Below are 17,658 nucleotides of genomic sequence, written 5' to 3' on the forward strand. Positions count from 1 at the left end.
TCAATTTTTCCTTTTCAGTGAAAAAAAAAACAAGGCTCAATAATCTTGACATTTTCTTGTTGCGCCGGCACGCCATCTTGTGGCCATGTCTCGTTACTTCGCCAAGTGACGCTCCTGATGAGAGAGGGAAGAGGGATAGCAGTTGTGTGCGCGTCAGTGCAGCAAGCAGCATCTCCAGTGCCGTCGCACTGAACCGCTTAACGCACCTTAGAGCCGGAAGCAGGGGTAAGATACTAAACAAAAAGATGCCTATGTAAAACAACTAGCATGCGGTTTATTGTTGCTTCATTAAGCAAATAAGAGGTGAGTTGGCTAGCCGGAGGAGATTTTAAAACAGCTATTACGTAACATCATTTAAGTGACGAAAGTGATGTGAGTTGTCTGTTAGTGTTGTTTTGATACCACTTCGATGTAAAGTCGAGTTCCGTCAGGGGCTGCGGAGGGGGATGGCGTGGTTCGGCATCACAGCCGGTGGCTTGCCTGGCTAGGCCGGAATGGCGCAGTTTGGGTAGCGGGATGGAGCGTCTGCAGCCTAAAAGCACACGTGAAGCTTCATCACGGAGGATCACGTGATGCTGTTGTGTTGCCAGCGTGCGAGCATGTGCTGTGGGGGCGTGTGCTGCGATGTGGATGCCGGGCGTGCACATGTTTATTTGTCCAAAAGCCCTAAACTACGCAGTGTGACCGTCGCTGCGGCAGTGCGGCGCATAAAAATGTGAATCAAAACTTCTCCCCCGACCTCAAATCACGTGCGTGATTCAGGGAGATTTTGTGTGACGTCATGACTCGGCGGAATTATGCTACAACTACGCCACTCAAAATAAACCAAGCGAAGGAAAATTTCGCCCCGTTATCTGGTACGTATTAGATGGCAATAATAATAAAAAATAAAATAAAATAAAAATAAAGTCGAAAACAATACAAAATCAATTCTACTTTGAACTATTGCCTACTCCTTGACTAGTGAGAATGAGATATTTAGCTTATGAGTTGATGCAGGGCGTTACTAATGCGCACTATGACAGATATCTGAATACTACGAGATATAAAAGTGCGCGTGCCAGTATGGGTGTGACGTAGCAGGCGCCCCGGCATCGACTTGGTGTCGCGAGCTCGTCATGCCCGTCTTGGAAATTAAATTTATAATTTCGTCCAATGCATACAACGAGTGTAGCGTGTAGAGTGAGTCTTTTTTTCCACAGCTCTAAGCAAATAATAACAGAGCACCATGTTGAATAAGCCATAACAAAACGATGTCGATGGAATGAGACTGTATAATGTCGGTTACCCTCATAATTCTGCAGACACGTTTGTCACGTGATCTGGTGCTGTGAAAAGGACAAAATGGGAATCAAAATCCTCAAGGACTCACAGTAGAAGTTTTTATTGCGACTCTACATCTGTAGTAGTAGAATATAGAGTGAGGATTAAAATGCAGATTGAATAATTTTATTTGCTACCATTGTGTTTTTGTTTTTTAGTCCTACTAAGCTTTAAAGAAAAAAAAAGTGTCTTTACTGTGAGTGATTAAAGTCTTTCAAAAATATATATAGCCACAGAGTTCACACGGTTCTGTGTGCATTGTTATATGATTTTGGCCGGTTAGAGTCTATGCTGCTGCTTTCTGAACTGTCATCAAAGTACACAGACGCAGAAACCTGTGGGCTGGAACACATTTCATCATCCTGTTAACGTCACTCGCTGTACATTCTCAGCAGAGAAAGTAAGTTAGTTACCCAACCCTAAAGCCTACGCTAGTTCTTGATTTGAACTATGAACTATCTACATAAAATATAGATATGACTTTCAAATAGATATGATATAGATGACTTTTCCAGGGTGTACCTCCACCTTTACTCCAAGACTGGAATATCATCTAGAACCTGGGCCTGAAACATAGTGGAAACAGTAATAGAAACTATTTGGTTGGATGGAATCTCTGATATCATCTGTTAAAGAGAGAGAGCTGACATGTTTTTCACATGCTTTGATGTGAAGCTGCAGTTGAACGGAATCTTTTGGAAGGATTCTGACTGACAGTGGTAGTAATGCACTTCTCCTTTGTTGTTGTTGTTGTTGTTGTTTTTTGTTTTTTAAACGTTGAGCTTTACCTTTTTTTTGGGGGGGGGGGGGTGCTTGGAATTGAAATTTAACCGGGAGATAAGTTCTGAGTGGTAACAACGCCACAGAGTCAGTCCATAGAGATCCCAGTTAAACGAACCAGCCAATGACACCAAAACCAATTGTGGGGTTTGTCAGCTTGTGTGAGGATTCTATTCATGTGTTTTTGTTTTTTTAAGCCATTTAAGCCCAACCCTGTCTTTTATTTTTATGCTCTGAATTACTGAAACTGAGCCAGTTTTATAATCAATAGGCACATACAGACCTGTGTATATCATGGTCACAACGCTGTGAAGAATAAATATTGTCTTTTATCACAGCCGCAAACCTGTGTGACACTATGTCAATGAAAAAGGCAGGTCACTTCTTATACATAATTTTCCTGTTTGTCTTCTCTGGGCATCATAATAGCAGAAGCTTCAACAATCCACAGTGATTGCTGCTAATCGTGAGAAATCAGACTGTTTAATTAAAACATGAACCCTTCTGAATGTGTTTTTTGCTTTGGCTTGTGTTTTTCTTAAGGGATTTTTGGATCATCAGAGTAAGGCATCATGGGGAAGGAAAAGCTCCACATTAACATTGTGGTAATAGGTCATGTTGACTCAGGAAAATCTACCACCACTGGCCACCTCATCTACAAGTGTGGCGGCATTGACAAGAGAACAATTGAGAAATTTGAGAAGGAAGCTGCTGAGGTATGACATAAAGTTGGGAGCACAGAAGCATTTTCTTCTGACGGAACAACTCGCTGTATGTTGACCGTTTGTCTTTTTCCTGTGAACCCCTAGATGGGGAAGGGCTCCTTCAAGTATGCCTGGGTTTTGGACAAGCTGAAGGCAGAACGTGAGCGCGGCATCACTATTGACATCTCTCTTTGGAAATTTGAGACCAGCAGGTACTATGTGACCATCATCGATGCTCCAGGACACAGGGACTTTATCAAGAACATGATCACAGGAACGTCTCAGGTAGAGGAAGGATGCGTCGCACTAGCAAGTTTTGACGGAGTGAGTAAAGCATTTCCAAGATTTTTTATTCCCACTTTGTCTCAAACCCGCTGCTTTCTAGGCCGACTGCGCCGTGCTCATCGTGGCGGCAGGCGTGGGCGAGTTCGAAGCGGGCATCTCGAAAAATGGACAAACTCGCGAACACGCCCTCCTCGCCTACACCCTGGGAGTGAAGCAGCTCATCGTGGGCATCAACAAAATGGATTCCACCGAGCCCAACTACAGCCAGAAGCGCTACGAGGAGATTGTGAAGGAAGTCAGCACTTACATCAAGAAGATTGGCTACAATCCTGACACTGTTGCCTTTGTGCCCATATCCGGCTGGAATGGAGACAACATGTTGGAACCCAGCCCCAATGTAAGACTGCTGTGAGAACCAAATTATGTTATAGTGTTTGAATATTTTTTTCTATAAAAATATTTTAGTTTCTGGAACTATAAACTGCCTCTTAACATAGAAGCACATCCATGTAGAGAAACTGTGTGGGAATATTGACGGCCACCAAGCCAAACTGTCATGCTGAAACAATCAGTTACACCCCTTGCTGTGTCTCGCATGTATAGTTCATCCAAAATGTTCAAGGGGTTTTCTACTCACTGCTTTTGATGTGGCCTCTGGTGAATTCTTTACCATTCTGTCTCCATTCTCACTGGAGTTTAACAGAATGTCACCCAATGGATTCCTGAAAGAGCCAAAGACTCACATGTAAAAGAAAAGCTCCTAGCCAGAACTGTACTGTGCATGGTGCTACATCTGAACTGGCTTTCCACAGATGACCTGGTTCAAGGGCTGGAAGGTCAACCGAAAAGATGGTAGCGCTTCAGGAACCACTCTGCTGGAAGCTCTTGATGCTATCCAGCCTCCGACGCGCCCCACAGATAAGGCCCTCCGCCTGCCCCTGCAAGATGTCTACAAGATTGGAGGTGAGAGCTGTGTTGCTATGGGCAGTGGCAACACTGCTCGCTTTTATCTTGGCGGGGCTGATAGCACTAACTGAGAAATACGTATACTGAAATACTCAATTTCGCTTTAATCCCAATGTCCACCAGGAATCGGCACCGTACCAGTTGGCAGAGTGGAGACCGGGGTCCTGAAACCCGGCATGGTGGTCACCTTTGCTCCGGTGAATGTGACCACTGAGGTCAAGTCTGTCGAAATGCACCACGAGGCTCTCAATGAGGCACTTCCTGGCGACAACGTGGGCTTTAATGTCAAGAACGTGTCCGTCAAGGACGTCCGTCGGGGCAATGTTGCTGGAGACAGCCGGAATGACCCACCTCAAGAGGCAGCCAGCTTCACCTCACAGGTGCGTCTGCAGGAAGAAACCCAGGAAAAGATAGTGACCTGAAAAAGTGAAAAAAAAAAATATCAGCAGGCTAATCAGTACAATTTCTTCTCATTCAGGTGATTATCCTGAACCACCCTGGTCAGATCAGTGCAGGCTATGCACCTGTGTTGGACTGCCATACCGCGCACATTGCATGCAAGTTTGCAGAGCTCAAGGAGAAGATTGACCGGCGCTCTGGGAAGAAGCTTGAGGACAACCCCAAGTCCCTGAAGTCTGGAGATGCTGCCATAGTGGACATGGTGCCCGGCAAGCCCATGTGTGTGGAGAGCTTTTCTGAGTACCCACCTCTTGGTAAGTTTACCGCCTTGCAGCAGGATTGGTGCTCGTGTGCAAAGTTAGAAGTTGCAGTTCTGACGACACAATTATTTTTGGTCCATCTTCAGGGAGGTTTGCGGTTCGAGACATGCGTCAGACGGTGGCAGTGGGAGTGATCAAAGGCGTGGAAAAGAAAACCGCCACCAGCGGGAAAGTCACCAAGTCTGCTCAGAAGGCACAGAAGGTCAAATGAATGTTGTGCTGGGCTGCTGGCCCACATGCTCACCGAGGCCGAAGACACACCAACACCCTGCACCTCCTTCACACTATAGTCAGCGTTTGGTCTATTATCACAATGCATCGCAAAAGCAGGCGAAGGAAAAAAACAAAGACAAAACTTTCTTCTAGCGACTTAGCTTGTTCAACTCTGTTTTATGTAGGTTTTCATGTCATTTACTTCCTAGTACAGCAACACTTTTGCATTTATGAGACTCTGGTGGTGTGCTATTGTCGTAGACTGCCTATGGGATCTGGCTAACAAACCTAGCTGCTTAGCATCAGTAGGTCAGATGTGATGTTTTGTTGCTCTGCGTTAGAAAAGCAGTCGGTGTTCTAGCTTTAAAAGAGAGATACTGTCTAGAAGTAGGTCTTCTGCTTGCATGGTCCCTGGCTTCCACTTCAAAAGCTTGAGAAACCTCTGTCACCTTACCTTGAACATTTGTAGCTTTGCAAACTTTGCTTGGGCAAAACTGTAGCTTGCTGAAACACACTTGTAAACTGCCCGTTCTTGCATCCTAGCTGCTGGTATTTCTGTGTTGTGCTCCTAAAAATAAAGGTGTTGAATCTGCTGGTCTTGCTCTGTTGATTGATGATGTTAGCAAAGCAAAAAAGTCATTGAATTCCTTTATTGATGAGTAAGAAGAAAAGTTCACTTGCATTTTTCAGTACATTACAGGCTTCAGAAATCTGAGATTATTACTGCCATGTAAATATGTGCACATAATTTAAATAAATTAAAATGACCGAGACAGAATGTTAACAGGTTCGCTGCACAGACAAATACAAAATGATCTCTGGAAAAAAGGCAGACAATTCTGTACTTTTGAAGGTGAGGAAGTGAAGACAGTGCAGTCATTTCAGTTGACAGAAACCTAATGCACTTTTTCTGGACATTGTAAATATGGCGATGAATTTTGTACCACAAAAAAAAGCAAGGCACCATTATACCATAGACGGCACATTGTGTAGATTTCAAATCTGAACTGAGGTCGTTTGCTTCCAATGCAATCAGCTGGATTTGTCCCAGCGACGTGTAGATTCAGGTGAGAAAAACTTCATGCAAAATGTACGTAAAGATTTGAAGAAACTGAGATCAACTCAAAAGGAAAAGTCACCCTGTTGGGTGGCAGGAATTAAGTCATGTCCTGCTAGCTGAGGTTGATTACACGGAGGCTTCAGATGCTTTCTGGTTACTGTTTACTGGCAACTCAACGCTGAAGCAGCTCTGTCTTTAGATCAGAACACGCTACCATTCCTCAGCTAATGCAAGTGGTTCCATGCAACAGGAGTACATTCGGCAGCAAATCCAGTTCAGGAAAGACGATCCAACATCGCAATGTATATTTGTTGTGTTTTGGATATAATCCGTACATGTAAAAACATGGCAACAAGGTGCCTGATGCAATTGTGGGCGCCGTCAAGTGTATGTGTGTCTGCAATCAGAACAAAATGCTTCAAAAAAAGAAATCTCTCGTTTCAAGCCAATAGATAACATTCAGGATGTGTTTCAATTCACGGCTGTCAGCGACTGCAAAACCAAAAGAATCTAAAAAGTGTAACCTACCTGACTAAAAAGCTCCCACCTCCTTCACTTTGTGTGTCTAACATCCTCCAAAGCATGATGGATGTGCGCATTCTTATCTTATCCGTGCGTGTGCGTACAGAGAAACGTGTTGTCAATATTGCCCAACTCAAATTATGGCTGACCAATGAATGGCAGAGATGACATCAATAATCAATAAAATATTAGTCACAGCAATACTGAGGTTTTCTTTTTAATGGTACAACCCGATACTGATGGTTTCAGACTCTGCAGTTGTGCTCGTTTTTTTTTCTTTCTTCTTCTTTCTCCTCCGATATATTGTACTGTGCGACAAACGTGGTAGCAGCGGACTCTTCGATCTTACTTGTTTCAAGTAGTTCAAGTGAAATCTGTTACAGTGACTCTGTTGTCATGAGGTAATGCCGTACACTACTGTAACCACACAACGATCGTCGTTATGCCGAAACTGACCTGGTGGTGGTCACACAGGTGGAGCCTCCCACCCCCAGTCGACCTACTGCAGGGAGGTTATTGTAAATCATAAAAGACACCTAACGTGATGAAAGGATGTCGGACTGTACAGCTGCAATGCCCTCATTTTGGAAACAGCGAGCGATAATTGAACAAGATCAGCAAACTTTGGGGGGGGGGCAACCGAAATGCTTGATTCATCCTTCAATGCATAGTCGACCCAAAAGTGCTGGACATGATCTCTTCACACCACGCTGATGGTGGTAGTGATTTTTTTCCCCCTCCCCGCTGAGCAGCAGTGACAGTTGCATGTTTTGAAAATGTCAACAAACCGGAAAAAGAAAAAAAAGGCGAGGAAGCGAGCGCACACTCCGCTGGTGCAGAGCTGTGGATCCCTTTTGCTTGTCATCCAGAAATGTGGACGTGCAACTGTCACCTGTTTGAGACGGAGCGGTAGCCGGCACGAGCATAGTGAGGTTTTTTTTTGGGGGGGGGGCTTTCGTATTGAAATTTCACTACAATTGTACCGCACCGACCATGTCAAGTCATTCTTTTATGTGATCTTTACTCCGTCAGCGTAGGGCCAGCTTTCTACATCTACATCATTGGCTAAACTTTTCTTCTCATGATTTAAGCATTAGCGTGTATTTTTATGGAAAATAAACAAGTCTGTTTTTGATTAAAAAAAAAAAAAAAAAAAAAAGGAAAGAAAACTGGAGGTTGATCTTGAACATGTAAGCGCATTTCAAGTATTGTGCCCCATCTTTTTTTTCCTGGTACATACAAGCATCGTGTGGGCTTTTTCCTTTTAGGCATGTTTCAAGTGTAAAAAATGGGTATCCTTCTAATCTCGGTACCTTTGACTGAAAACATGCCATGCCATGCTCATGCTCGTTCTCAACGTCTTCTGGCTTTAACCTGACTTCACTTCGCTTCCCACGACTCCTTCATCATACTCAGAGTCACTCATGCAATGAATCAGCCTGTATGAAAATACTGATACTTATCAAATGGATCAATGTGAAAATAAACAAATGTCAATCCCGCCCGCCCCTCCCCCGAGTGCCCTCACAGAAAAAGGATAAAAACCGTCTCTTTGAGGTGAGCTCTGTGCGCCTGGCACACGAGGAAGTTCATTTTAGCCGCACGTGAGGCGTGTTCAGCAACTCGTTGCTGCCGGCAGAGGGCGTCACGTAGCCTCGGGCCAGGCTACCGGGGGCTACCTGAGGCCCCGCCCCTGTCCCAGCTCCGCCCCCTGTCCTCAGGAGCTCCGAGGAGAAGGTCTTGGCTTCTGCCGTTTCCAGCGACAGGAAATCGAACCCTTTAGTCTCCATCTCCCTGTCGCTGATAAACAGGTCCTCCTCGCCCCACCCGCCCACCCCCCTCCGGCCTTTCCCGCCGCCCCCTCCCCCCGGGTCTTGGCCACAGCTGTGCGACTCGCTGCTCGTGCTGGGGCTAGGCGAGGACAGGCTGTGGTAGGCGTCCTGGATGGGGGCCGGGGCCGCCTGCATCAGGTCCTGCACCGACAGCGACTTGCCCAGGCTCCTGTCTGTCGGGCCGCGCTCGGAGCAGCGGCCCAGGGTGGGGGGCACCAGCGGCTGCAGTTCCAAACTCATGTGTCTCCTCCAGGAGGCCTCCTCCTGAGCGCTCACCCTGCCGATGCTGTTGTTCTTGCCCTGCAGCTGTTTCCCCAGCATGCCCAGGCCCAAACCCAGGCCCAGACCCTCCATGCCGCCGCTGTCCTCCAGCTGCACACCGAGACCCCCGCAAAAGTCCTCCACGTCGGGCGAAGCTTCCACGGAGGCTGTCCGAGGCGAGACCGCCGGACCACTGCTCCGGCCGGGAGGGGGAGGCGGCGGGAGCCTGGCCAGGAGCGGAAACCCCTCCCCCGCTCCTCCTCCTCCTGAACTGCTATTCGGGGTGAGGATGGGCGGGGAGGTGCCCATGGCCTCATCCGTGCCACTCTCGGGCGTGGTGGCCTGAGGCTGGCTGCAGTGGTGGTGGGGGTGATGGTGGTGGTGGTGGTGGTGGTGATGGTGGTGGTGGGGCAGAGGCGACGGGCTGAAGGAGGACGACGGCGGGCCAGAGGGGGGCGTCGACGAGGAGGCGTTGAGATTGAGGTTGAGGTCGTTGGTGGGCGCCAGGATGAGGTGGAGGCCGCCCTGCGACAGGTGGGAGCTGGTGGAGGAGCGCGCGGCGCTGGCGCAGCCGGGGGGGGGAGGCCCCCTGCTGCCGGCGCTGACCTGCGTGGAGCAGGACAGGTCCTTGCTGAAGACGGGCGAGTGGTAGTCGGACGTCTGCTCCAGCTCGAACAGGGGCAGCGAGGAGAGCGTCAGGGCCGAGGACGAGCCTTTGTTCAAGGCCTGGCGGTAAATGTCGAGCAGTGAGTCCAGCTTCGACTCTATGGACTGAACCTGAGGACGGGAACACAGGCCAGGGCTGAGCAGTTTGGTCCCAAAGACTTTAAATTGTTGTAGATTTGACTGTGGCAAGGATGTTGCTGTCCTGTATGTGGAATATCCTTTTTTCTTTTTTTCTTAAACTCAGAGTCAGGGTAAATAAATACAGATACCTGCAGTTCCAAATGCTGCCAAATCAGAATCTCACCAAGAACCACAGTGTCGTGAAGCTGTGTGCTTTACTGTGTTTGTCTGAACTCAACTCAACTTCTCTTTTAAAGCGAATTTTAAAGACAGCAAGTTTGGCCGACAAATTTGAGTTAACTAAACTTGACTAAAGTTAAGTCAACGAGCTTAATGTTCTTTCTTGATTATTAATATATGGCAATAATCAAATGGATACAGTAGGATCTGTGTGTTTTGTCACCTTCCAAATGCACAGGGCTAAAACAGGCCATTTCTCTGGACAGCTTTTGGATGGTTAATCATACAAGGATTGCTGTACAGGAGTCTAGCATGAGGAAGTGGCATCTTATTATTAAAAGAAGATAAAAGCAGGCTGAAGCAAGAAGAAAAACAAACCTGTCTCTCGACCTTACAGACTCGACCCAGCATGCTCATGTCCTCTAAAATGTCTCCGTCTGACAGCAGCTTTTCCCGGATCTTCTTATCCAGTGGGATCTGGCCTTTCCCAAGGATTTGGTCCACTCTGGGTCACACACACACACACACACACACACACACACACACACACACACACACACACACACACACACACACACACACACACACACACACACACACACACACACACACACACAAGCATATGCACCAATTATAATGTTAAATAGCAGAAGGGGGGAAAGGTTTTTCCAGTGAAAAGCAGGAAACCACATATTACCCCCACACATTTTCAGCAACGAACCCAGACACACAAGCACGTTTCTGCCTCCTCACTGGATTTGAAGGAGGGGTAAAAAAACCAAAACATATATATATATATATTTCTAGATCTCTTTAGATAGGACCCGGACAGCGTTTTACTCATTTGACAGTTTCTGTATTTAATGTAAAATGGTTTAACCCAGTGAGGCAGTAGAAGCAAATAAAGAGTAAAATGAATAAAGAGGTTCAAAACAAAGTTGGGGTTTTTGACGAACAGGTGTTTTGCACAAACCCAGGATCGACTCAAAACATGTAGGCGGCATTAATGTGTCTTGCATGTACGTATCTGCATTAACACGGCAAGGAGGAACAACTAGGTGCCTTATTATTAAGCCAACATCCACGAACCAGTCTTTTTTAATGGTACTTTTACGTTAAGGTCAAAATTGTAAAACGTGATTAAAACGAGAAAACCAAGTTAGTGGAGTGGTGCATGCAACAGTTTGAGTTAAATAAATAACAATCACCAACAGAGGGGGAAAGTTTCACAACAAAGTCAATCTGCCACAACATTAGAACCATCAGCATAGAAAAGTGAGTGGTACTCATTAAAACCACACTCAAAGGGGTTGGAACCCATCAGGGTCTCATGCAAACTATATTTTAACTTCACGTTACTCTTTTCAGCTAGAGGCGGGTTTAATGTTGTAGCTGTAATTCCTTCACCACTGAGTTCACCAGTTAGTTTGAATCAAATTTGTTTTGAAAATTAGTTTTTTTTCCCAGGGTGTCTTCAATATTTTAGGGGAAAAATGCTGGTGTGTGTGTGTGTGTGTGTGTGTGTGTGTGTGTGTGTGTGTGTGTGTGTGTGTAGGGGGTATTCTGACCCCTGAGCGGAGTTTTTTCTGCCCTGGTTGTAATAGACAAGCAGGGAGGGGGAGGAAAAGGTCTTGGCTCGGGTGCTCAGACTCTGTGGGCCTATGATCATGTCCAACCTGTGAGAAGAGCAAATGAAACATGCACACGCACGCACACATATACATGTACACATATACACAGGTGCACATGCAAACGTTCACATACACACAATGCAAAACAAAGGACAAGGACACGGATGACGCCATGCATAAATGGAAACAGCAGCACACGCACGAGGTGAAAAAAAAAATCACTCCCACACAGACTGGTTGGAGTGAATGAAGTGTTTTGTGTGCACTGCTGCCGGTCCTACCGGGTCTGCAGGCTCTTGATGCGACACAGCATGTCCAAGTGGCCGGCTGAGTACTGCTCGATGACGTCCTTGACGTCGTAGGGTCGCAGCGTCTCCTTGAACTTCTTCTTGGCGACGTGGAACTTCATTATCCTGCAGAAAAAGCAGGGCAGTTCACAAACTGGCCACAAGGGCGAGCTCTTGCACAGCTGCTGCAAGGAGCCCCCGCCAGGTATTTAACAACGCGCATGGCTTCTCAAAGGTACTGCTGAGTCAAGAATCTAATATATAATTCTTTAAATAAGCACCAGTTTGGGTTGACAATTACAATCAGAATTATTACTGATGAAACAAAGAAGACTAACCACAGTTCCCTGGAATGACCATTAAAAAGACTTTAGTTTCTTGTATTGTTTGATATAATAGAACCCATATGATAAACATATTATTTTACTATATTTATTAGTCTTTTCATACATTTCTTCCATGAGCTTCCCAGAAATAAAAAGTCAATTTTACTTGCCACACTTTTCAGTGTTTGGTGTAAACAAACGTATCTCAAAACATGCACTTTGTGACATCACGGAGGGCACAGACACCTCTCGTGGCTGAGTGTCAATATTTCAATGAGTTACAATGAGCCGCCTTGGTTTTAAATGATGAGCTCAGATAGAGCTGAGGTGTTCAATCAATCAATCAATCAATCAATTTGTATTTGTACATGGCTAAATCACAACCAAAGCCATCTCGAAGCGCTGTGCACAATCAGGTCAAAACCAACAGAAGCGCCGACTAGCTGCGTTTCCTGTCTGTAAATACCGTATCCGGTCACGTGAACCTAAGACGATCTAAAAATAAACCGTACATAAGAAGAAGAAAAATATCCCGATGCCTCTGTAATCCCCTGAGAACATTCAATCAGGGCGGCTTGTGAGGAGGCAGGCGGCCGCAATCAGGCGCTTGTTGGCACACAACCTTCGCCGCGCGGCAACACACGTCTTCCGGCTTGATTGAAGGAGTGGGCGGGGCCTCACCTGACTGCTCTAATGACAGACTTGACGGAGGGCAGCAAGTCCTCCACGGAGATCTCGCAGTGGCAGCCCTTGTCGTCAAAGCCGTCGTCTGCCGCCATGTTGGAGTCAGCTGCTCCAGAAACAGTGAGAGTAAAAAAAACAAGCGAACAAACAAACAAACAAAAACGTTTAGCCATATAGATTCAGAGAGAGGCAGTCTTGAGGCGAGTCGGACAATTCAAACAATCCTGGAACACAACTAAAAAGATTTCCCAAGGCTGCTGCTAATGGGATTAGCATGTATGTGGCAGCAGTTCCAGCAAACCGTATGACTCTTTTATGTTTACGTTACATTGCAGTAAATAAATAAATAAACAAAAAACGCAACAAAGGTTTTTCTTCTTTCTTCGGTGGAAACCATTGTTTCACTATATTTCCCGACTGACTTTGGGAGGTTCCGCTAAACACAACATAGCGGTTAGCCGTGGTGGCTAATGACACATCGTAACAAACCCTGACCGATGCGTGACAAACGTTGATTCACCGGCCTCACCAGTTTTTCCTGTCTAATCCTAATCCCTGACCAGACGGAAACAAAATAAAATTCCAGGGTTGAAACCCTGTCGGGGCGGTCGGGGTGACGCACCATCGGTGGTGGAGCGCGACTGGCTCTTAAGACGGAGCGAAGGTCTGAAGCGGGTTCGGTCGTTGAAGCTCCAGCTCTTCTGCACTTTGGTGGGGCTGGTTCCCTCCGGCCCTGCGTCGGCCACCGGGGACCGCCGGTCGTTCATCGACGCCGACGTCTGCCTGTTCTTGATGCTCTGTCCTCGCGGGCTCGCCAGCCTCACCCTCTCCTTGAAGCTCAGCTTCTGGCTGGAGGGGGCGAAACAAGCGGTGGACAGTGAGAAGAAACCACGGCAGGTGACTGATGGGACGTCTTCCTGGTGGACAACTGGACGGTTCCCCCTGAAATAATCTCACGGTCTGCCAGCACCAACCTGGGTTTTATCTACTAGTATGAGGGCAAAGGTCACAGGCCGAGGTTAGAGACTTGGCATGCAGCGCAGCGTTGCAGCAGGTGCCGTACAGAAAAGTGCAAGCTCAGGTTAGTCGGATGCTGCAGCTGTGTGATGCAGTTTGTTGCACATCCTTGTATGTTTTCCCCCTTTTTTCCAGCCACAGTTCTGTTCCGTGTGACAATGTAAGTCTGAATGTATTTCGCACAACAAAACTATTTTTTCATTTTATTTTTTTTTAAATAAAGACAGGTTACAGAGACCTGCGTGTGTGTAAATTACTTGCAGAGAGAGAACTGACAGAATAAGCTGTTTGTAGAGATGATGTAGAGAGAAACAGGGGGAGGCTATGATGTCATGCAAAGGCAGAGCACAAGCGCCAGGCATGGCCCCGTTCAAAAAAGAAAAAGAAAAAAAAGCTACTGTATTTTTTTTGTTCAACACGTGGACTTTTCTCCTGGTCAGTGAGATCTAATTGGTAGACCTGCACGGCAGTGTTGTAGTGAACAGCTACTCCACTGCTGAGAAAACCTTCTGACGTCGTAGAGTTTTGGATGATGTCAGATGATGAAACAAAGACTTAAAAATATCTAAAAATTTGTAATAATACAATTTTATACAAGAGCAGCTGTTTCTTTAGATTAACAAAATGGGTGGGAGGTTGAATTCATTTCAACCAAATAAAAAATAAAAAATTGTGACCGAGAGTTGAATTGGCTTTTAGTTTTTTTTGTGTGTCTGTGGGTTCGTTAGCGATTACTTGGCCGTTCGGGGTCGGGGGCGGGGAGGTTTATCAACACAACGTGAGTCCCGTTTGTGTCACTTGCGACATCTTTGCCAGTTTGCTACTGCGCCACCTCTTGGAATAACACCAACATGATGTGAGACGCCACATTACAACCACAGAAAGTGCTACGCCGCATTCAGGTTGTTCAAGCCGGAAACAGTGTAACGGGACACAATGCTGACACTTATATAACACACAGAGCATTTTCGTATCGACAAATACAAAGTGTGTGTCAGAGACACGGGATTCAAAACAAAACCGGCAACACATCACTACATTTATATAAACATTGTTTGGTTCAGTTTGTGTAAATGTAAAAACAAAACACACACAAAAAAACCCTGAACATCTTCTGGTTACGTGTTAAAACTGAGCTCATGTACAAATAAAGTTATTCCATAATGATTTTGAAGTGCAAGTTAAAAAAAAAACAACTACAATTTGACATCCCAATCAAGATATATGGACCTGCTTGATTACAGGAACGGTGAATTTGAAAAAGAGAAAGAATTGCATTGTAGCTGCCATTAATCTTACATTGGGTGGTGATCTGATACGTTTGTCAAGCACGATACTTCACTTGTGTCAGGGCTGTGATATAACTTATGATCACGATGTGTGGCCGAGTGGTGTTGCTGTAGCTGGCTGAAGAAAATTACACTGTATAGGGACTCACACCATGTATTGACAGGAGAGAGATTGACACCTCCCCTCCCCCACCCCACTGCCAGAAAAAAAAGCTTGTCATTTGAATCATCAGGTACGTTCAGCTCCTGAAGATGAGCGATGTGTGCGACAGCTCCCGGGGATTGAAATCAAAGTCACAACAGGCAAAAAGTCAGAGTGCGCTGCTCAGGCAAAGAGCAAAAAACCAAGGCAGATAGTTTGGGGCGGACGGGCCGACTCATGTCTCCCTGCAATAACAAATGGCTCTGCAACTCTGCGCCGTCCTACAGAGACCCATGCACCGAGAATTAGTCAGCATTCCCAAATGAAAACATCACGTAACAGGGGGAGCAGAAGCGCCGTGTACCTATGTCTCCGAGTGGTACGCCTCCGCAGTAGCTTCTGTTTATTACTATGAATTTTACTAAGAGATCAGAGGAAGATAGACATACAGTGACGTGTCACATGATGCACAAACACAGAATCTTAGTGAGGTGAAACAAAGTGCGCGACGCATATCATGTGTAGATAATATATGTATTATATGCAGAGGCCAGTTGTGAAAATCCCATAGAGTTCATCAACTTGTGCCGCAGTGTTCAGTGTTCAGCCCACGTGAACATGTAAAAGCAAAAGTGATGCACGTGCAGCTGGCAGCTCCAGTTGGTTGGTCCACCCCTGACATTTAGACCGGTGGAGGAAAATGATCATCCGCGGCGCCACTTGCACACAGGCAGCAATTTGGTGACTCACATTCTTCGTGCCGATGTCCCTCATTTAATTGTGAACTCAGCTGGTCCATGGCAACAAGTGCTGAGTCACCGGCACCGGGACAGTAACCTTTAGACCGACACGTGTGAGTTCTCTTTGAGGATGGAGATGCTAACCCATTTTCCCCCCCTCTAGGTTTCCTTTTTCCATGCATTTTTTCCCTCCTCCTCCTCCTCCCCCTCCTCCTCCTCCTTTAAAGCCTCATTGCTGTGTCCCTGTGATGGATAACATTAGAATAAGTAAAAATGTAGCTAATAAATGACACACTGCAGCTTCATTTGGACTGGACACAGTTGCTCCTAAACTTCTTGGCACTTTAGTAAGTGATGTAAAGTGAAGTGAATGGGAAGGGTGCCAGAACATCCGGAGGTTGAGTTCTTAAAGGACCAGTAGGAGAAACTTGAAGTGGTTAATGAAATGGAAGGGAGAATATCTAAGTGTGTTTTTATTTGCTAATCATAATAAGTATTAATATCCTCATACTTATTATATGTAATGTAATTGAAGTGGCCAAATGTACTGTGATCTGTAATCTGTAGCTACTACATAACAGTTGGCAATGACAGTTTGATATCTGTAAACAGAAATGAATATTGACATGACTTGCCGTGTTCTCTCTGGCCATTAGATGGCCTGTATACACTGGGCCTTTAAAGATTTAATCAACCGTCTCCTTGCTCGTGTTCGGCCACTGTTCCCTCTTTTCTTTGATTTTAGATACTTTCAGTCATCGTCCATTTTTCTTCCCTTCCCCATGTGGTTTACATGGTTTGATCGGCCTCGTCATTCAAAACACCCTCTAGTATAAGTGAGCAGCACTTGACCACTTGGCTTTAGAGCAGTTTTGCACTCGAAAAGGCTAGTTTTTAGCATTCATGCTCATAGCCGTGCACAAAAACTGCTCAGGAACATCCCAATTGTTGGACCATTTATCTCCTAATGCGGCAGATCCAAACAAAGAGGTATCTGCATGTGGAATAATATACATATACCAAAATATACATATACCATCTAAAACTAGCTGTACACGCAGAGCTTGGTTTTCCTCCCAAAAATTCCCTCTCAAAGCTTTGCACCGTGGCCCAGATCGGTGTCAATCATGTTTTCTGCCACCAGTCTGGAGGGGGAGACGTTGCGTCTGCTCTCCGGCTGCTGCGGTGCTCTGCAGACAAATGTTTACTCAGTCTTTCATAACTGCAAAAAAAAAAAAAAAAATTACATCACAAGCTCCTCTCTGTCCTACATGTTGACCTCCCCTGATGATTCTAAAAATGCACCGGCTGAAGTGGTTGCAGTAACAGGAGGACCGCTACCGTTGGACGAAAAAGTGGACAGACCGACATCCAGTTATGTAAAATATCACGTTTAGTAGGAGTCGAATAGATGCCTGAAGGATAAGGGGTATTTGAGGAGCAGAGTGTGTGTGTGTGTGTGTGTGTGTGTGTGTGTGTGTGTGTGTTACGGCTTTTTTTTCCTGTTCGAGTGCCCCAGCGTGTGTGTTTGAGAATTTCCGCGAGGAGAAGAGGCGATAAAGAAGAAAGATAGACGTTGGCCCCCACGCAGAAGGATAAAGCTCTGAGTCACGCTGAGTGCTTTTAGCCAGACTCGCCATTAGTGGCTCTATTTGTCATTACCTGCTGCCTTAAATGCCTTCAGCAGCACTGGTCTTCTCTCTCTTAGAGATACAGCAGGTCGCTAAAGACCTGAGGCTTAAACTGCCTGATGTCTTGTCGTGCTAAATACTAGCAGTCACACTTTGCTACGAGTGCCGAGATCCTGCACGACTTAGGCAGAATGATTTTTTTAGGCCTTGTTTACCTGTTGCAGCAACACAGACACAAGGGAGGAGACTGTAGCTCCAGTCGCATTTTCTATACTTGTAT

The 17,658-nt window shown here is 45.9% G+C and overlaps 2 protein-coding genes across 4 annotated transcripts in view; one reads left to right on the plus strand and one right to left on the minus strand.

Annotated features, from left to right (window-relative positions):
• The first annotated feature begins 11 nt into the window (after positions 1-11).
• LOC142894222 (elongation factor 1-alpha 1) lies at positions 12-5,582 on the plus strand. The gene is made up of 9 exons (XM_076035495.1): positions 12-223; positions 1,641-1,723; positions 2,647-2,819; positions 2,913-3,092; positions 3,193-3,489; positions 3,905-4,055; positions 4,182-4,438; positions 4,537-4,771; positions 4,864-5,582. The coding sequence occupies exons 3-9, from the start codon at positions 2,676-2,678 to the stop codon at positions 4,986-4,988; spliced, it is 1,389 nt and encodes a 462-aa protein (XP_075891610.1). The 5' UTR covers positions 12-223; positions 1,641-1,723; positions 2,647-2,675; the 3' UTR covers positions 4,989-5,582.
• A 2,119-nt stretch (positions 5,583-7,701) lies between these two features.
• The window catches only part of kcnq5b (potassium voltage-gated channel, KQT-like subfamily, member 5b), a 90,066-nt gene continuing 80,109 nt past the window's right edge, over positions 7,702-17,658 (minus strand). The window contains exons 10-15 of one of the 3 annotated variants that reach the window (XM_076035469.1): positions 13,182-13,408; positions 12,557-12,665; positions 11,544-11,675; positions 11,200-11,307; positions 10,010-10,136; positions 7,702-9,442 (exon numbers count right to left, since the gene is read on the minus strand). In XM_076035469.1, coding sequence (XP_075891584.1) covers positions 8,162-9,442; positions 10,010-10,136; positions 11,200-11,307; positions 11,544-11,675; positions 12,557-12,665; positions 13,182-13,408 — 1,984 coding nt within the window. In that variant the 3' untranslated portion in view covers positions 7,702-8,161. Of the gene's footprint in view, positions 9,443-10,009; positions 10,137-11,199; positions 11,308-11,543; positions 11,676-12,556; positions 12,666-13,181; positions 13,409-15,371; positions 15,429-17,658 lie in introns of all 3 variants that reach the window. The other 2 variants (XM_076035477.1, XM_076035487.1) reach the window with 2 other exon arrangements.

The sequence above is a fragment of the Nelusetta ayraudi genome, unplaced genomic scaffold (genome assembly GCF_046127955.1).
Source record: "Nelusetta ayraudi isolate G7.1 ecotype Tasmania unplaced genomic scaffold, CSIRO-AGI_Nayr_v1 ptg000004l, whole genome shotgun sequence".
Lineage (NCBI taxonomy): Eukaryota > Metazoa > Chordata > Actinopteri > Tetraodontiformes > Monacanthidae > Nelusetta > Nelusetta ayraudi.